This window comes from Ciconia boyciana, chromosome 15 (genome assembly GCF_034638445.1).
Source record: "Ciconia boyciana chromosome 15, ASM3463844v1, whole genome shotgun sequence".
Classification (NCBI taxonomy): domain Eukaryota; kingdom Metazoa; phylum Chordata; class Aves; order Ciconiiformes; family Ciconiidae; genus Ciconia; species Ciconia boyciana.
The window spans coordinates 4,428,974-4,446,432 of NC_132948.1; the positions used below are offsets into that span (position 1 = coordinate 4,428,974).

The following is a 17,459-nucleotide window of genomic DNA, read 5'->3' on the forward strand; positions in this document are numbered from 1 at the left end:
ACTCCTTATAGCCAGGTGCTGTTCATAACCGAATTCTTCTTCACACACTAACATTTCTTACTTTAAATTGTCAGTCCTTAACCCTCCCATGATAGCCTAAGGAGTAGGGGTAGGTTAAAACCCAAGCTGGTAAGACAATTGCTCAGTGGTATGGGTTCAAGCTAAATTCACCCAAACAATGTTCACCTTCTCCTGTCCTTCCTAACGCCCTGGAACATCCTGTTTTGTCAGCATCTACCTGCTCTCTGCCTCTGAAACTCTTACTGACTCACGAACACCTGCTTGCTGCTCAAGCACCATTCTTACACAACTGCCAGCTGCTGGCAGAAGCAGCTGCAGCTCCCCAGTGACAGCCACTTCCAGCAAACTCTTTCCCACCAGAGCAGCGTACCTAAGGCGTGCCCAGAAGCTGCTGGTGGGACTGCGGGGGAAGTGACCTTGAGACCCAGCTACATCCCTCATAACTGGTGCCGGATAGGAAGCGCTAGGGAACGAAGGCAGGTAAGTGCATCAGAGAAATACGCAGGGCTTCCTCTCACGTTGTGCCCTGTGACTAAGACACCTTGTGACTCAACTTATCCTTGTCTTTCACAAAGACGTGACAAGAAGTTATTGCCCCCATTTACAGATGGGAATCAGGGCTGGGAGCTGGAAATAAAGTCAGACAATGAGTCAGTATCAACCTAATGTTGGACTTCAGGACTTCCTAGCTCCACGCAACCCAAGTGTTCAGAGTATTTGCTCAAGGCATCTTTCCCTCTTGTCAAAGCATAATTTACCAGTTATGGACCAGCTCCATAGAAGGGTGGCTTAACCCACTGACCTCCACACACTTGACACTCAGCGACTAGATGGATTAACTGTCCACCTGTCCCCTGCAGGGCTGTACTCTCAGACTGGCTGCCAAACCGAGGAGCAATACAAGCTCATTTCATAATACCTCTTAGGAAAAGCACCATTATTTACAGCAGACTAAATCTACGTCAGAGAACAGATATGAAGCTGCACTGACTTGTAAGGCATGTTTAGAGCTTACCTGTGCACTTTCCAGAGGGTGACTTGAAACAGCAGAGTGATGACAATGACTTTGTTGCAACGTGTGTCCTCTGTGCTGTGCCACATGGACATCACGCAACGGGACACAGCTCTTTCTTCAGGTGAATGCATAAAAGACAAATTCAGGCAGAGCTTTAGGCTTAAGGTAACGGCAGTAAATCTCAACATGCAACTTCCCCATTCAAGGTCCAACTTTACATTTGTTGGAAGGATCTATTACAGCAAAACAAACAAACTTTGTTTCTAGCATAAGATGTAGGACATGACTTCACAATGCAGAATGAAAGCACCACGCCAGTGTATTATCACAGACAGTTTTGGCCGAAGAGACGAGAAACAATCAAGTGATAAACCCAATACTTACTGACACAGTTTATATGAATCAAGCAATTATATTAACTGTATTACTCACTGTAAACTATGTATGCCTTTGGTATTTATCAGTGTGGCTTATTCTGCCAGAGGGTAATGGCATCCCTACGCTTCAGGTTTTGATTTCAAATTGATATTGCTAGCAACAAAGTACAAATGGGGGGAAAATGCCATTGAGGAGGTTTCACTGTCTCTCTTTGGTCACTGTTGTGTATGATACTCCAGCATAGCTGAATATTACAAATAAACCTGACAAAGAGGGAACGTTAATGTTGGCTACTAAATTTTCTACTCTGCTTACTTATAAACAGCCGCCAGGCTCAGGGTCTTATAGGCAGGGTAGGAGCATTCGGATGGCACACATAACCTTACAGGGAACTTGAGAGGTAACTTGTCAGCAACAAAAACTACATCCAATCCACACAAAGTGACAGAGGGCAGCTGCTTCCAACTCCAGTGGAGATTCAGCCCAGGGAGCTGGTGTGCAATGGCCATTAGTCTCCCTCCACAGGGTCTACTTAGGTATTAAATAAGACAACAGCTGTAACTTAGAAATGGATGGGGTTTACTTAAGTTATAAAATAGGATTTTACACCAAACTCAGCAACTGCTTTTTCCAGAGTAAAGATTTGTGATTCCTTTGACAATAAGGAACTCTTTTTTTCTTATTTAAAGCAAGTGATGCCAATGGATATACATTAACAAACCCCCACAAAATGCAGATTATGGTACTGTGTGCTGAAAGCTGTCCCCTAATAGGTCTTGGAGCAGTTCTGGAGCCAGACAAGCACGATTCAGACTTTCACCCCCTCACTTGCTCCAGGAATGCCAGCACTCTCCTCGCTGCCTAAGCTACCTTCCGAGAGGTTGTGCTCCTCAAGGGACCCTCCTCAGCAAGAGCTACACAGAAACGCTTCTCCAGTACCCCAGTTCCTCCTCTTCCATTTTCACGGACCAATTCCTTCTTCAGCAGCTTTGAAAGAAAAAGGCAAGAACCGAGCTTTTTGTGTAGACGCGCCCTCGACTCATTAAACCATGTTTTTGGCAGGAGACGGCACCGGCAGCGACGAGAGAGAACAAAAGCCCTCGGATCCGCGCATAATAACCCTCCGCCGTCCGCCTGACGGTACGGGCACGGCGCCAGCTCCCAGACTGCCCAATGCCACGCCAAGCCGGCATCCACAGGGGCCCCTTTTTCGCCGTTTTCTCTATTTTTCACACCAAAATTCAGTCTCCGTAGAGACTGTCAAAAATTGCCAATGCCGACTATATTTCAAGTCGTCATGGCGGGGTATTGGGAAAAGTTTTCAATTAGCAATAATCGCGCCTCGGATTAACCTCATTGGCTACGATACTGCCACTGCGCAAAGCTGACCCCCTCCTCCCGCCGCCGCCGCCCCTCGCCCCGGGGCCGCCACCCAGCTCGGGGCGAGCCCCGCCGCCCGCCCGCGCCCCCCTGCGCCTGCCCCGGCGGCCATCCCCACCGGTCGCCGTGCCCCCCGCGCCGCCGCCGGGAGCGGGGCGCCCCGTTTTCCCCCCCCGCTCCTCTCCGTGCCGAGCGGCGGGGCGGCCGCGAAGCTTGCTGGGAAGGATTATGCAAAGTAGGCGTGACGTCAGTGCGGGCAGCTCCCCGCCGGATGCGGGGCTCCCCATCGCCTCCGCGCACCGCTAGCCCAGCCCCGGGGCTCCCCAGCCGGCGGCCCCCACCCGGCCAGGGCGGCGAGCCCCAGCCGACCCCGAGGCGCCCCAGCCGGCGGGTAGGACGGGCCCGAGGCGTACCCGCGCGGTAATCCCGTTATCTATCTTTAACCACATAAACGCAGCCTCCGAAGAGGCTCTCAAAAATTGCCAATGCCGACTATATTTCAAGTCGTCATGGCGGGGTATTGGGAAAAGTTTTCAATTAGCAATAATCGCGCCTCGGATTAACCTCACGGGCTACGATACTGCCACTGCGCAAAGCTGTCGTTAACTCCGCCCTCCCGGCCTCCCCCGCCGCCGCCCCGCCGCTGTGGTCAGAGCGCGCCGGCGCGCCCCCGCGTGCCCCGCCGGCCCGCGCCGCCGCGCGCACCCCGCCCACCCCCCGCGCTCCCGCTGGGGGCGAGGGGGGGGTTACCGGGGGGGGGAGGCAGGGCGGCGCGGCGGCGGGGCACGCGGGGGGTGCCGGGAGGGCGCTATGGTAATGAGCGCCGGGGAAGGGGCTGTCCCGCCGCCGAGGGCCCGAGCGGGGCGGGTTGGCCAAAATCGCCGTTTTCCGTCCCGGGAAGTAGCGCGCGGGGCGGGGCGGATCCGCCCCAGGGTGAAACGGGCTCTGCCGGGCCCGGGCTGTCCTCGGTATCCCGGTGGTACCAAAGCAAAGTCACCACGCAACGATTCGAAAACACGTTTAAACCCTGAAAAAAGGCACCACAGCCTCGGGGTCGTTCAAGCTGACGAAATTACCAAAAAGGGGGTCCTGCCCCACACCTCCGCGGGGCGCTGGGGCAGCAGGGGCCGGCAGCGTCGGCACCGCACAGGCGGGATGCGCCTCTTCCTTGCGATCGCAAAGCTACCCGCTGCTATATCCAGGCTCGGGCTTTGAAGTAACTGTAAAAGGCAAGAAAAGTGGATTAAAAATTCCTGCAATGCCTTGAACTAATTAGCAAGAGCTATTTGGAGAATGCATTTGAAAAGCAGCCCAAATTATTAGAAAGAGCCCATTGTGTGTAAAATAGGTGAGCACCTAGTACCAGGCTGCTACAGTGCAGCAGCCTGGACCTCCTCCTCTTTTCTTGTTCTCCAAAAAAATAAAGACTCCTTCGAAAAAACCAACCCCCGTATTGCAGGCAATTCATACAGTCTCTCATGTCATTATCGAGACCGACACCTGCAGGGAGCAGAGAGGCACAGTCAGCTCCTGCCAGGGAGCAGGAGGTGGGCAGCAGGCAGGGCAGCATGGCCCTGGCGTTGAACACTAGCTGCGCGGTGTCAGCTCTGCAAAGCACCACGGGCTACGTTCGCACAAGGACTCGAAGTCACCAGGAGTAGCCACCCCTGCCCGCTGCACGCTTAGACAGGAGGCTCTGCTGGATCAACTGGAAAACACCAGGAAAAATCCCTGCTGCTAATGAGGCGCTGAGGGGTGGGAGTAATTGGTGCGGTTCTGCAAAGATGGGTTGCACTGACCCACCAGCTCACTCCCGCTGCAAGGTGGTCCCTCCAGCCCAGAGTCCCTGTTCCCCTCCTGCCAGCTGTCAGGTTTCGCTGAGCCAGCTCACCGAGCCAGCAGAAACCCACCTCCAGCAACCCGGTAACGGGCAAGGCGAACGACAGCCTGAGCCCAGGAAGGGGCTGGTGAACTGCACAACTGGTACAAGCCCTGCGGTGGCAAAGAATTTAATACTGAAGTGCCTTAGGGTGCCCGACTATGCCCTGGGAGCGGTCCAGCCGGATCAAAGAAACAACTGCCCTCTCATTTTTCATCCACGCCTCCTCTGGAAGCTGTATGGAGATCACTTGTCCCATGCTGACCTCTTGGGTTTTATCTGGCCACACTAACTGTGGACCAGATTGTCATTATTTGTCCATCTGTGTTGCCACAGGCCCTTTCCACATCTTTCTCCCAAACCTTTTTCCCGTCATTCCAAATATGCTTAACTATGAACATCAGAACTGCCAGACAGGTCCATCTCTCCTGGGGCCAAACATAGGTACCAAAGGAAGAGAGCCAGAACAGGGCAAACGTATCAGCCTGGCGTACTCTCACAGCCTCCAACAATTTATGTCTCAGGGAATTCCTGAGCTAGAAGCAATGTCTTGAACAGCCCTCAGTGGGATTTTTCTTCCCACAGAGGAACACAAAAGAAAACACATGCTTTTATAAGGACAAGCATCCACAATGCATTTTATCAAAGCTATTACTTGCATTTGTATCAAATCAAATATGATTTTTATCCTGATATGTTTCCTTGAGGGCAGCTATGAAGCTCTTAGTGTTTTCAATTTGACTTCATCAGGTTTCAGCAACTCGGGTGTTTTGTTTTGGGTTTGTTTTTTTTTTTTTCCTCTCCGAAGCATGGGAATTGTAGTCTTTGTGCTTAGCGCTGAGTTTCTTTGTGAACTACATTTCCCAGAAAATTCCTCTTCCGGCAGCCAGCCCTTTCCTTCCGCCGTCGGGCACGGCAGCAGTACGAAAGGTAAGTTTTCAGGCATTATTCACCATACCACTCATTTGATGTGTTCGGTTCGGCTGTTACCCCCCTCCCCACGTCATTATTGCAGCAAAAGAGACTCGGGTGACGTGGGTGTCCGTCTGAATTTCCAGCCTACAACCCTTTGTAGAAACCTGTTTATCTTCTACCTCAAACTTCTCCGATCTGTTTCTGTGGAGCATCTTGGATGCATGTTAAAAGCAAACTCTAGCCTCGGATCTCGACAGGTACGTTTAAAGAGTTTCACTTATTATGTATAGCAGTTATTATTTTTTAAGCTGAGCACTTTCAATTTAAAAGCAGCTTTGCATTTCACAGGAAACAGTCTGTCCTTTGCAAGTTTCTCTCCTACGCTGTCCTACTTCTATGCTTCACAGCGGCTCTCACATGTATCTGTTATTTTTAATGCTGGGCCTACCCATTGCCTTCTCTCTCTTGTGGGCCAACCCATATTATACTTCCATTTTATTCCCCCTCAAAACATTTCCTTCTGACAGATCTTTTGATGATAAGGGACAGGAATAGATAATTTTCATCAGGTAAAGCAATTTAAATACTGTCAAACTGGCTTAACAGCCTTTGGGGAGCATCATGACAGAAGTTATTCTCAAAGCAAATTACAGTTTATTGGGAGACTTTGTCCCTTCTAATTAATTCATATGGAAAATTAAACCTCTTCAGAGGGAATGCCTGACACAACTCCTGCTAAACAACAAAACAAGGCAAAAATAATTGTGAACAGAATCAACTGCTTAGATTTAAAAAGTAATTCAGACTATGGAGGAAGTCCAGTCTTCCCTGTAATTCAACTGATGATGACACAAAGCCTTGAGAACTGGAGATTAACTGAGACAAATCAACTCTTTGCCACTAGCATCAATTTAGTATCACGATACTTACAGCTGAACACCCAAACTTTAAATGTATTGAAATATTGCTCCATTTACTGTAAGAACTCATACTTGAGGGAGACCAGGGACTTGAGGCAAAGCAATTTAGACGGAGCAGGAGTCTAAAAACCATCCAGGCATTGAAGTACAGGTCATCAGAAGTACATGGGTGCCAGCCTTTTAGACAAGCAAGCTCACCACTTGAATACCTCTGACTTTCTCAGAGCTGCCACAGATTTCTTGGGCACTGCAAGTTTCCTGTAGGCAGCATTTATGAAACTGCCCAGATGCTTTAACCATTTGACGGCTAACAAGCTGCACAGAGCCCTCCCTCAAACCACTGCCTGTAACACCTGAAGGGATCTGCTCCAGCCAGCTGAGGACTCCCAGTGAGACCCAATCCCTTAAGTGTCCCCCAGTAATTTCTGGTGGTGAGGGCAGAAGTGTGAGTGGGCATGAATCTGCATCCAGGTGTCCCACAATACCAAGCAAGCTTTAAGCACCAGACTATATGTTGCAATCACTCTTTAGAGATCATCCCCTTTTATCAGTAATTAAAGTCCTTCCTCCATCTTCCAGATCTCATACAAGCTCCCTTGCTAAGGGAGATGGTGGGAGGGAGAAATACCAGACAGTCAGTTCTCAGTACTGTTTCTTTCAAAACTTTTTGAACTTCTTTCAAAACTTTGTATGCAAACCCATAGAGCAGCCCAGAAAAAATAGATTTAAAATAGTGAAATGGAGAAAGGAGAACTACAGACTGCTAGAATGACCAAACAAAATCAAGGTCCAAACCAATCCACTCCTCTCACAACAGGTCCTGCACACAATTCCAGGCTACTTGTCAGCAAAGCTATCCTGCCTGTCCCCAACAGGGCATGCTGTTCCTCCCTTAAAGCAGGATACCCCTCCCATTCCTACCTGCCAGGCAGTTCTTTCTGCCCCCCTTTACATTTGGGTGTTCCCTTCTCTCTCAGCTAAGTCCCCTGTTCCTGCTGGAGAAGCAAAGCAGTACCCCTCCACCTCTCCACTGACTCTGGGGAGGTGGCACCCACAAAGGAGGAGGTGCCAGAGGCATTTAGGCAGTGTATTAATCATCTTCAGTCCCATTTCAAGGCCTGTTCTGCACCAGGCCTTTCTAAAAAAACAGGAGTAACTCCAGTCAAGGCCTTTGTCCTGAAAGAGCAACATTTCAAGGTTGTTTTTCTCTCCCTTCCCACATCATGTGCAAAGGATGGGGTAAATAGAAAGGACTCATTTGGAGCAGGCAGAATGTTAAAGAAAGCAGAGCAAGGGTCTCTTATGGGGAGGAACCAGGCACACCAGCTGTACAGGGTCTCTGGGGTGGGGTGCTTGGCCTCCCTGCCATTTCTTCTCTGCCCTGTTGCACGTACCTGGGAAAGACTCTGCATGCTCAGGTCTTTCTGGGGTCTTTAGAAGTCCTCTCAGGCAGCCATCCTTCACACCACAATAGGAGAGCAGGAATCCTGTGAGTCAGGTGTGCTAACTTTGTCCTTGTACCTTGAGCAGTCCTCAGTGCTGCCCTCTCTGAAAGGGACATATGAACGCTGTCCTCAGATGGTGGGCTTTAGTTAACATTTCCAAAATAATTTGTGTTTCTTTACTAAAAAGAAAAAAGAGCAAAGAATACTTATCAGCATCATTTTCCAGAGAATCCCAATAAAATGGAATTAAGGACATGCTCTTTGCTTTCTTTTACCTGCCATGTGTTCTGTCCTTGGCTTTTAGCTGAACATGTTCTCTGCCAGGAAGTTGTCAGCAGTTTGCAGAGCCATCAGATCCCATCATTTCAGATCCCATTCTGTATCCAGGACCTCTCCAAACTTGGCTTTTGTGCCAGCCTGTCTTCCCCCAGATCCTGTGGAAGTAGAGGAGCTGCAGCACTTTGTTTCCAACTCCAAGAGGCTGTTTGTAATGACTGGAGCTGGAATCTCAACTGAATCGGGGATCCCAGATTACCGCTCTGAAGGTGTTGGGCTCTACGCCAGGACAGACAGACGGCCCATCCAGCATGCCGAGTTCGTTCGTAGTGCCAGTGCCCGGCAGCGGTATTGGGCAAGGAACTTCGTGGGCTGGCCCCAGTTCTCCTCCCACCAGCCAAACACAGCACACCTGGTACTAAGAGAGTGGGAGAAGTTGGGGAAGCTGCACTGGCTGGTGACCCAGAACGTGGATGCCCTTCACACCAAAGCCGGGAGCCAGCGCATGACAGAATTGCATGGCTGCACGCACAGGTACTCTGTCAGCAGAGGGAGGATGGTTAATCATCTGACCTCTTGTTCAGGGTGACTGACAAGCAGGTGCAGTGTTACCTGCTGAGAAAGGAGGCAAAATGTCAATGCTATGTTCCTGGAGATGACATGCTCAAAGGTGTTGTTGGGCTGGGGTGGAGAAAAAGATCACAAAACAGTTCTGCTCACAGCACAGTATTTAAGAAACATGAACACCATTCCATTTTTTTTTGAGCATTATTTGGATCAGTTCCCTTGCAGCCTGCACCAGTCAAAATTCCCCTTTCCTTGCTACTGCAAAAGTCCTCTTAGTGAAGAGGACAAGGGGATCCTGAGGATGCAAGGATTATCCAGGGCTAAGCAGAGCGGATAGTGCCAGAAATGCACAGGGTGAGTGGACTGGAGAGGGACCACCACAGTCTGGCTGTGATCACCCAAAGTTTCCAGATGAAAAAGCACAGCCTGAACTGAGAGAGAGGATGCATGGTAGGGTTCAAAGCGCTTCCTCTAGAGCATTCCTACAAAGCCACAATCAGAGGTACAAAGACAGCTCCTTGACCTGTACTATTTGGTAAATAAATGCGGATAATGACAACAGACCTTCCAGGCCTTCCAAGGAACAAGTTACAGACTCCAGATCTTCAGCTGACATGAAACTCTCCATTAAGACTTTGCTCTGAATTTCAGGGTTTTCTGCCTGGCCTGTGGAGACCAAATCTTGCGCTCTGAGCTCCAGGAGCACTTTGAAGCTCTGAATCCTACCTGGAAAGCTGAAGCATTTGGTGTGGCTCCAGATGGGGATGTCTTCCTGACAGATGAGCAGGTGCATAATTTCCAAGTCCCAGCCTGCCGTAAATGTGGTGGAATCCTGAAGCCCGACGTGACATTCTTTGGAGACACGGTGAGCCGGGAAAAAGTGGATTTTGTGCACCAACGCCTGGCAGAATCAGACTCCATGCTGGTGGCAGGATCCTCTATGCAGGTAAGTAGGTCTTCCTCCCGCACTGCATTCCTATTTCTGTGCTACTCTGCTGCAACAATCCTTGGTCCCACAATTTAGGACTACTAATTGCTTGTGGATCAAAACAACCTCTCCAGAGCTTCTTTGTATTTTATTTTTACTGTGGTTGGGATCTGGCTTCACAGTTGGCCTGTTTGGGCTTCCCTGTCAATCTATTGCCAGTCTACTTTATGCTGCTATAAATAACTCCATTCACACATTCAGACCTCTCTCTGCTACCTCCTCCATCAGTACATTGTAGGTTCACAGTTGCCCATAAAGCCAAGATACCTGATACAATTCAGTCCTGCAGAGACCACCACCCCACATTTTTTTGCTTGAATTTTTTAGCCTTTGGCAGCTTTCTAGGCCTCATGGCACACTCTGTGAAATACCAGATTTTAGGACCTCTAATTCCTAATTAAATTCTGAAGAAGAGAGCAGAAATGTCTCTGGTTGCTGCTTAGGATTGTTCTTTGTATCACAATGTGTTTTCTCCATTAGCCTCTTATCTATAAGGTAAGGGAGTTTAGAAACCCCTGTAGTTTAACCCGTGGAAGCTTTTGGAATACAGTTTGTAGAAGAGAAATTTTTCCAGGAACAAGTTCTATTACATTAAAAAAACACCGAACGCCTCCCAGAACGAGATAAAACCAAGGCTGCCCGATTGTGATTCTCTTGGCTTCAGGATACTGGAGACAAATTCCTTGAGCTTGCACTTCTTAAGCTTATAATCCTTTGTACGGGAATGATTGAAATGCCTTAGGTTCATTCTTGTACTACCTAAGCTGGGCCACGTGAGAACCAAAGCAGAAGCATTTAAGTACCTATGGTAACTAATAAAAACTGCTGCAGAGATTTGCTAAAAGACAAGGACATTTCCCTTCAATGTACTACGAAGTTTCAGTTTCTATGAAACTGCAAATCCCTTGCTGACAGAGGTTAAAAGCTGTTCTTTTCTGTGCACTCCTGAATGAAGAAGTTTCCGACCTGAATTAAGTGTAGTTGCCTAACACAGCATGTACATACAGCCCCTTCTCCCACTGCCAACAGCAACTATTTTACTTTCCTTACTCCTTTCTGTAGCTCTTCTTTTGCCTAAGCTGCCAGTAATTTTGTCTTCTGGTATTCCTGCAGGTATACTCTGGTTACAGGTTTGCTCTCGCTGCCCGGGAGAAACAGCTGCCAATTGCAGTCCTTAACATTGGGCCCACAAGGTTAGATCACTTTGCATCCTTAAAACTGAATTCCCGCTGTGGAGAGCTGCTGCCTTTGATTGTTGCACATGACCCAACGAGCTGAGCTTCAGGAGCTATCAGGAGTTAAATTATTTCAACAAGGTGAGTACCTTCCCTGATCAGTCACCTTACAGGCTAAGAAGATGGGTTCCCATCAAATGCTGAGACCGAGATGTGCTGACTAAAAATACGTTCCCACAATGTGCGCCAAAACATGGCCATAAATTTTCATCTGTAACTGGTATGCTCTGATGGGCCATGATACTGTTTCCTGTAATCATAAAAAAAAAAGCGTACCAAGTGCTAACGCTCCCAGAAGATTGGGCAAGAGTAGCCAGAAGACTTGGCAGTGTTGAGTTCCAATCCATTTGTCACAATCAGAATGCTACAGGGGATCATCTGCAGATTCAGAGAACCCCATCAGCCCTGTTGCCTTTGCAACTGACAATTCAAAAGCTGTGCCTGGTCGAATCGATCCAGCTAATCCTAATCAAAACACTGCTGTTTAAAATAATCAATTCCATCTATAAAGCAGCTTCTTCCCTCCACTCCTGCAGGACTCATCATCTCAAAAAGTGAAAACCTCAATCTAAGAGGCAGCTGTGAGATCTAATGCACGGCCCCTGATGGCACCAGGAGAGGGCAGCAAGCCTCGCACATGTCAACCTGACCAGTTTTCTCCATTGAAACCATCTCCACTTACCAGGAAAGAGGATGATGATGACAAAAGTACTTTTCTGCCTTACCTTGCCATTGTAAACAGTGCCTTTCCTTTTCATTCACTGTGACAAGATAATCAAACTACCATATCTGAAAACAAAATACCTTTCTTATAATTGTCCCCAGAGAAGAATGATGGACAGGGATTTTGACCAAATAACTTGAGGCTATAGCACAGGAGGGCGATGTGGAAAACCATGGTATCTGCTGGAGGATCCAATACCACTAGCAGTCAACTGTGGAGTGTGCAAAGAGGCAAGAGAGGCAAGAGGAGCTGCAGTTATCATTAAAAAAAAAAAACAAAAACGGTTCAAAATAGAAGCTGAACAATAATACTGCTCTTGTAAGAGATTATTTGAAAGCACAGACTATAAGGCTGATGTCTTCTAGCAAGGAGGGGAAGTCAGCATTTCTCTCAACTGTCAGTTGACAAGCTAAACTGCTTACCATCTGAACCCTTTAAAAATTATATATTGTTGAGATGCCAGAGGAGTTACTTTAAGCTAATCTGACCAGCACTGCTTTCAGTGTGGCTGCTACATTTTCCAGAATGCATTTTTTGGAGATGTTATTTAACTAATGAATAGCTAAGTAGTGAATTAAAATTGTTTACAAGACTGATATTATTTGCATTGTAATTTCCTCTCCCTCCTATGATTTATTTAGGTACAGTCTCAATAGCCAGTTTAGATTCATTTTTTCCATTGCAAAAATGCAGGATGTAATTACTAACAGCTGATGAATTAAGAGAGAAATACAATTAAATCTGTACAATAGGTCTCCCTCAGGAGGTAATCTCAAGCTATTAATAGATGTAATTTTCCACACTCCTAACAGGAGATCCATCACTACTGGGTAACCATTTTTTGTTGATCCTTAGGGTGGTAACATAAGACATATTAAACTATTTATGGAGTAAAAGAGAGACTCTTGCGCAGCCTAGAACACTAAATTTTGACCCAACCTTCTGTGTGAATCTACTGCTCCCCTTCTGGCTATGAGGGAGATTAATTGTTGGGGTCTTCCAAATACCTCAGTCCTACTTTCCACATCACATGTCCCGTATTAATATTTTGACAAGAACTGTAACAAGCAGTTGGAAGCAAGGATGCCAGAGTCATCTGCTAAAAGGTCAAGTAGCAAAGCAAGGACAACCAACCACGTGATGCAAAGTGCTTTTTTGCTTTGTTGTTGATTCAAAGCCATGCTAGGCAGGAGCAAGTAAAGCACTGAATCTAAGGGATACTTAGGCACCCAATTTCTGCAGAAGGTAGAGGGAATTAAGATACTTGAAGTGTTTCAAGATTTGGCTATTATGGATCAGAGGACAGACGGCTTCACTTAGAAGCCGAGTGAGGTAAGTTCAGGACCCCTACCTGCATTCTGCTCCCATTTAATGGAGATCTCACTTTCCAGCGAGTCAGGTATCTGCTGTTTGGTAGTGAAGAAAGCTCACAGATGTCACTCCATCTTTAGCACAGTACAGCTGTCCTGCTAACCAAAGCTTTTGCAGAAATCATTGCTAAGGCATACCAGAGTCTCCACACACAGCCAGGGAGCTTGCACAGAGTGTTTATTTGCATAGGTTTTTCCATGTAAGAAGAGACATTTATGCCTCCTTAGCAGAACTGAGGCTGGATTTCTCACTATCCATGTCATGTTCTGCACCACCTTGAAACTTGCATGACAGGTGTGTTAAAAACAGAGGCTGCAGGTTTAGTGCCAGTAGAGCCAGCATTTTGAGAAAGTGTGGGAGCATTGCCAAGAAGTCTAAAACAAGAAAACACTTCTAGTGAGGACTTGGCATTAGCAATGTGACAGGTAACTAAACCTCCCACATCTATCCCTGCCTCTTCTGCCGTTCAGCAGCTGAGCCTGTGGGAGAGGAGTCAGGGTGTCTCTTCAGCATCACTGATAAATGAGTCATGTTACCCTGACCCTTCACTGATTACACTATATACTTTTAAGTCACTAGGACAATGACTTACAGTAAATGAGCATTTACAGTAAATTTCCTGTGCCTGGTTTATTACTATATGTTAATGAGCATACATACAACAAGTATATGAGGCTGAGACGAAGGAGTTCCTTTTTTTTTTCCTGCTAAGCTGATCCAGCAGTACTAAAATTGACTTCTTTTAGAGCAGGATCAGAGCACTTCACCTCTTAACATGTTCCCCAAGACACCACTGAGAAGTAAGTTCACTCAACTGACAAATGCCAGAGAAAGCCTAAAGTTCCTACACCAAAAGCCAGATCTGCATCACTCTAATGCTGATTGACACCTTCCCCTGTCACTCCTTGGGGACTATTTGTGTGGGAAGATGCAATGCAGAGAGATAACAGCTATCAGAAGATAACCATGTCATTGCAGGTAGCTAGCAAAGACCTATCCTGAGAAATTTGTGTTTCTCAGCTTACTGATGTAGTTACCAGCCTGGAAGGAGTTATAGAAACCTCCAGGGTTGAGCACGATAGGATGCGAATTAGCCATGCTGTGGGAAAACAACAAACTCAGTAAAAGAACTGACCTAGTGTTCAACTTTATTCTCTCAGCCTGTGCAGAATTTGCAAGGGAAGAGGGTTTTAAAAGGGGGAGAAATATTGTTCCTAAAAGACTAAACAAAAGGACAGTAATCTTTGTGTTACTGGCTGAAACTAACAGAAAAATAGTGTTACAGAGCCTGAGCAGTGTTCTCTTCCTGCATCACCAGGAAGGAAGTGCAGATCCTTTCTATCTACCTTGTCTGCTTTAAGCCAGCCTTATCCTCCACATGATTCAATCCTCTCCTACCTTTTCTGGCTCACTGTTGTTAGACCAGTCCACCAGTATTTTAGATCAGGGCTTGAAGTTGTAGGTCTGTCCACATATGGGTGGCAAAAATACACATCGGACAACAGCACAAGGACAGGTTTTTTTACCATGAAATTAGCTGAATCAACAGCTTACGCTCTTCCCTTTTTCTTACAGCTGTTCCTACTAGGACAAGCTCCTGAGGTTTGGATAGAGGAGCTGAGAGTGCCTTATAATGAATTTTTGTGTTGTTCCTCTGAAAGTGGGGTTGGAGTTACCCAAAGCAAATAAAAGCTACTTCCTATTTTGCAAATCTTGTCTTTGTTTCTGGGCAAATTCTCACAGCAAACTTTGTAATCAGCCTGCAGCCTGAGAAAGATATTTCACATACTGTGCTCCAGCGAGGGCAGCACAGACTGCAGATGGCACAGAGGACTCGTGCCTGGTGGGTATGGTGTAAGTGCAGCCTCCCACATCTTACAGTCAGATTATTCCCACTGACAAAGCTGCTTATTCATGACACTCTGGAAAAGGACCAAAGGCCCTGGCCACGGTGAACTTGGGAGGTTCAGGAACCTTGGAGTGAAGGCGACTAAATCTACCTTTTAGAGTGTGCTTCTTCCCCTGTGACTGCCTTGGATGTTGCCCTTTCCCAGTCTTTGCAGCTGTGAGGAGCGGGGGCAGCGGGGAGGAAGTATTTCAAACCAGTGACAACTTACTGGTCTCCTCAGTCTATTCATTCAAAACCTGGGGCTTGGGCAGGACTGATGGAGTCTTCCTCTCACATAACCCATCCTAAGGCAGCCCCAGGTAAGCAGCAACTGAAAGCAACAGTCCTAGGAGGCTGTCTAGAGTCAATGGGAAAGAAATGAGGAGGGTCTCAGCCAAATGCCTGAAGTCAGAGTTTCTTATCACTACACCCAGCCATTCTCTGTGGTGTCTCAGTGCAGGGTTTTTGAGATCTGAATTAACTTAGCGTTAGCAATTGTGTTTTTAGATTACAGAAACGATAACAGTGGTGAGAGAATAAATTTACAAGAGAGGACTTTGCCTCTCCAGTCCTACTGGTCTGGCCATTTTCGTCACTGATAGATGCTGTGAAAATATCTTTCATATGCCAGATTCCTCCCGGCTGGTGCTTTCTTTCTGTAGGGACAGGAAATTCTGGTACATGGGCTGTTCGACAGCTTCAATTTGTTTGGTTGGAACCTTCAAAAGGAGGTGGATGATGCATTTGGAATAACACCACAAAGGAGCCCATTAATCCTTTTCCTCCTATCATATCGGTTCTGTGAGCTTTTCTAACTGCAAGGGCCCCCAACAGGGGCTGCACAGCTGAGTGCTCTGTCATCTATGCACCCAAGTCCTGACAGATACACAATATCATGCAGGGGACACAGATGGACAATAAGAAAATCATACCCACTCACCCTGACAGGACAATTATGCAAGCAGGTAATGATTACTAAGGCTAAAAATAAGAGAAGAAAGGGGAAAAGAAAAAAACAAGGAAAAAGCATTTTCTGTTAGAGGGCCTCATGATACAGAGCTATGACTTTTACATACTACAGGCAAGCGGTTTTGAGTGAATGACGTAAGTGCTGCTTGCCCTTGCCGAGACCCAAACAACATATGCAGCTTCAGCATATGCAAATCAGAAATGGTGCCTTTTTGCTAATAAAAGAGGATTTCTGTGACATTCTGCTATTCCTTTATCAGAAGACTCTTGCAAAAAAAGAAACATATAGAAAGATTTAGACACGTGCTACATCCAGATCTCCCGTGTGATCCCACATCTTCACGTTGGCAAGGGCCAAAGAGAAGAAAATCCAACTGGACTCTGTAATTCTACAGACTGAATATCTGCAACAAGTCACTCTGTGCCCCAGAGTTCATAGTCTGACACTAACTGCTGCTGGTGGGATGGCAGCAGTGCTTGGCTTCTCACTCAAGCAGGTGGCATATGACAAAAATCAGATTATACCCTCCCCTATTTAGCACTTGGCATGACAGAACTTAATTGGGTTTAACAATCAACTCCTGTGTTTGTGCACAGAACTGACCATGGCTGCAGCAAGGCTCCTCGTCTCCCTGTGCACCTACCACTTCTACAATAAGAAGCTGTCCTTGCAGGTAAAGAAAGCTGGAGGATCCTCAGGAGATCAAGGCTATCACACAAGTGGGATTAAGGCTGCCTTCTCACTAAGATGAGTCCCTTTGTTGCTTGGGGAAAAGAGCACTGGAGCGGAGACAAGACGTAAATGCTTTTTGATGCATTTTCACAGCTTAGCATGAAGGGAAATAATAACCTCCATTTATTGAGTTGCACACCGCCAAATGGGTTGAAGACAATTCCTAAAGCTCTGCCAGATTTATGGTGATTGGCCCTTTCAGTCAGAGGGAAACTTGGAGCTGTGAAGAGCAGATCAAAGAGGAAAGCTTGTTTTAAAGGGGGTGATGAAACATGAACCTCGTGGCTCACGAAAACCACCCAAAAATCCAGGAAATAAGTTTTAGTGATGTCCTGCAAAATGGAAGATAAGTCAGATGTCTTGCAAAGCAAGTGAACATGTTTCTCCTATAGAAACTTGCAGTTGCAGCAAGTGGTTTCTGCTCAGGTGGTGATAAAAAAAGAGGGACATATTATACTGTATCCAGTAGCAAAACAGTTGATCTGGGGTATTATCTTCTAAGAAAGACCACAGAACTCCAGCCACCTTTCTGGTGCTTTCCCTGAGCTCCTTCTGCAGTTCCCGCTGGCAGTTCCCATGGTGAGAAGCATCTGGGAGCAGCAAGCAAGGCAGAAGGGGCATTTCAGAAAGGTGTGGGCTGAACCACACCTCCCACCAGTACCCTCCAGTGACCAGAACCTGGTAGCACTGCAGGGCCTTTCCCTCTCCAGCTTGTCCTACTACACTTAAGCCTCTGCTGAAGTAGTCTACTAAAT

The 17,459-nt window shown here is 47.1% G+C and overlaps 1 protein-coding gene and 2 non-coding genes across 5 annotated transcripts; 1 reads left to right on the forward strand and 2 right to left on the reverse strand.

Annotated features, from left to right (window-relative positions):
- Window positions 1-2,659: 2,659 nt before the first annotated feature.
- Window positions 2,660-2,800, reverse strand: LOC140660139 (U4 spliceosomal RNA). The gene has a single exon (XR_012045346.1). It is a non-coding gene; the product is annotated as a U4 spliceosomal RNA (small nuclear RNA).
- A 250-nt stretch (window positions 2,801-3,050) lies between these two features.
- On the forward strand, window positions 3,051-14,801 carry SIRT4 (sirtuin 4). Of its 3 annotated transcripts, XR_012045344.1 has the most exons (8): window positions 3,051-3,214; window positions 5,541-5,603; window positions 5,689-5,845; window positions 8,258-8,763; window positions 9,448-9,742; window positions 10,898-11,100; window positions 11,556-11,727; window positions 14,690-14,801. XR_012045344.1 is itself a non-coding variant. In XM_072880661.1 (7 exons), exons 1-6 carry the CDS (start codon window positions 3,066-3,068, stop codon window positions 11,060-11,062), a joined length of 1,335 nt encoding a protein of 444 aa, XP_072736762.1. In that variant the 5' UTR covers window positions 3,051-3,065; the 3' UTR covers window positions 11,063-11,100; window positions 11,556-14,801. The 3 variants fall into 3 exon arrangements, 2 of the variants coding, with proteins under 2 accessions (XP_072736762.1, XP_072736763.1); XM_072880661.1 differs by having other exon boundaries at window positions 11,556-14,801; XM_072880662.1 differs by lacking the exon at window positions 3,051-3,214 and having other exon boundaries at window positions 5,440-5,603; window positions 5,732-5,845; window positions 11,556-14,801.
- On the reverse strand, window positions 3,252-3,392 carry LOC140660140 (U4 spliceosomal RNA). Its single transcript, XR_012045347.1, has one exon. It is a non-coding gene; the product is annotated as a U4 spliceosomal RNA (small nuclear RNA).
- Window positions 14,802-17,459: the final 2,658 nt, after the last annotated feature.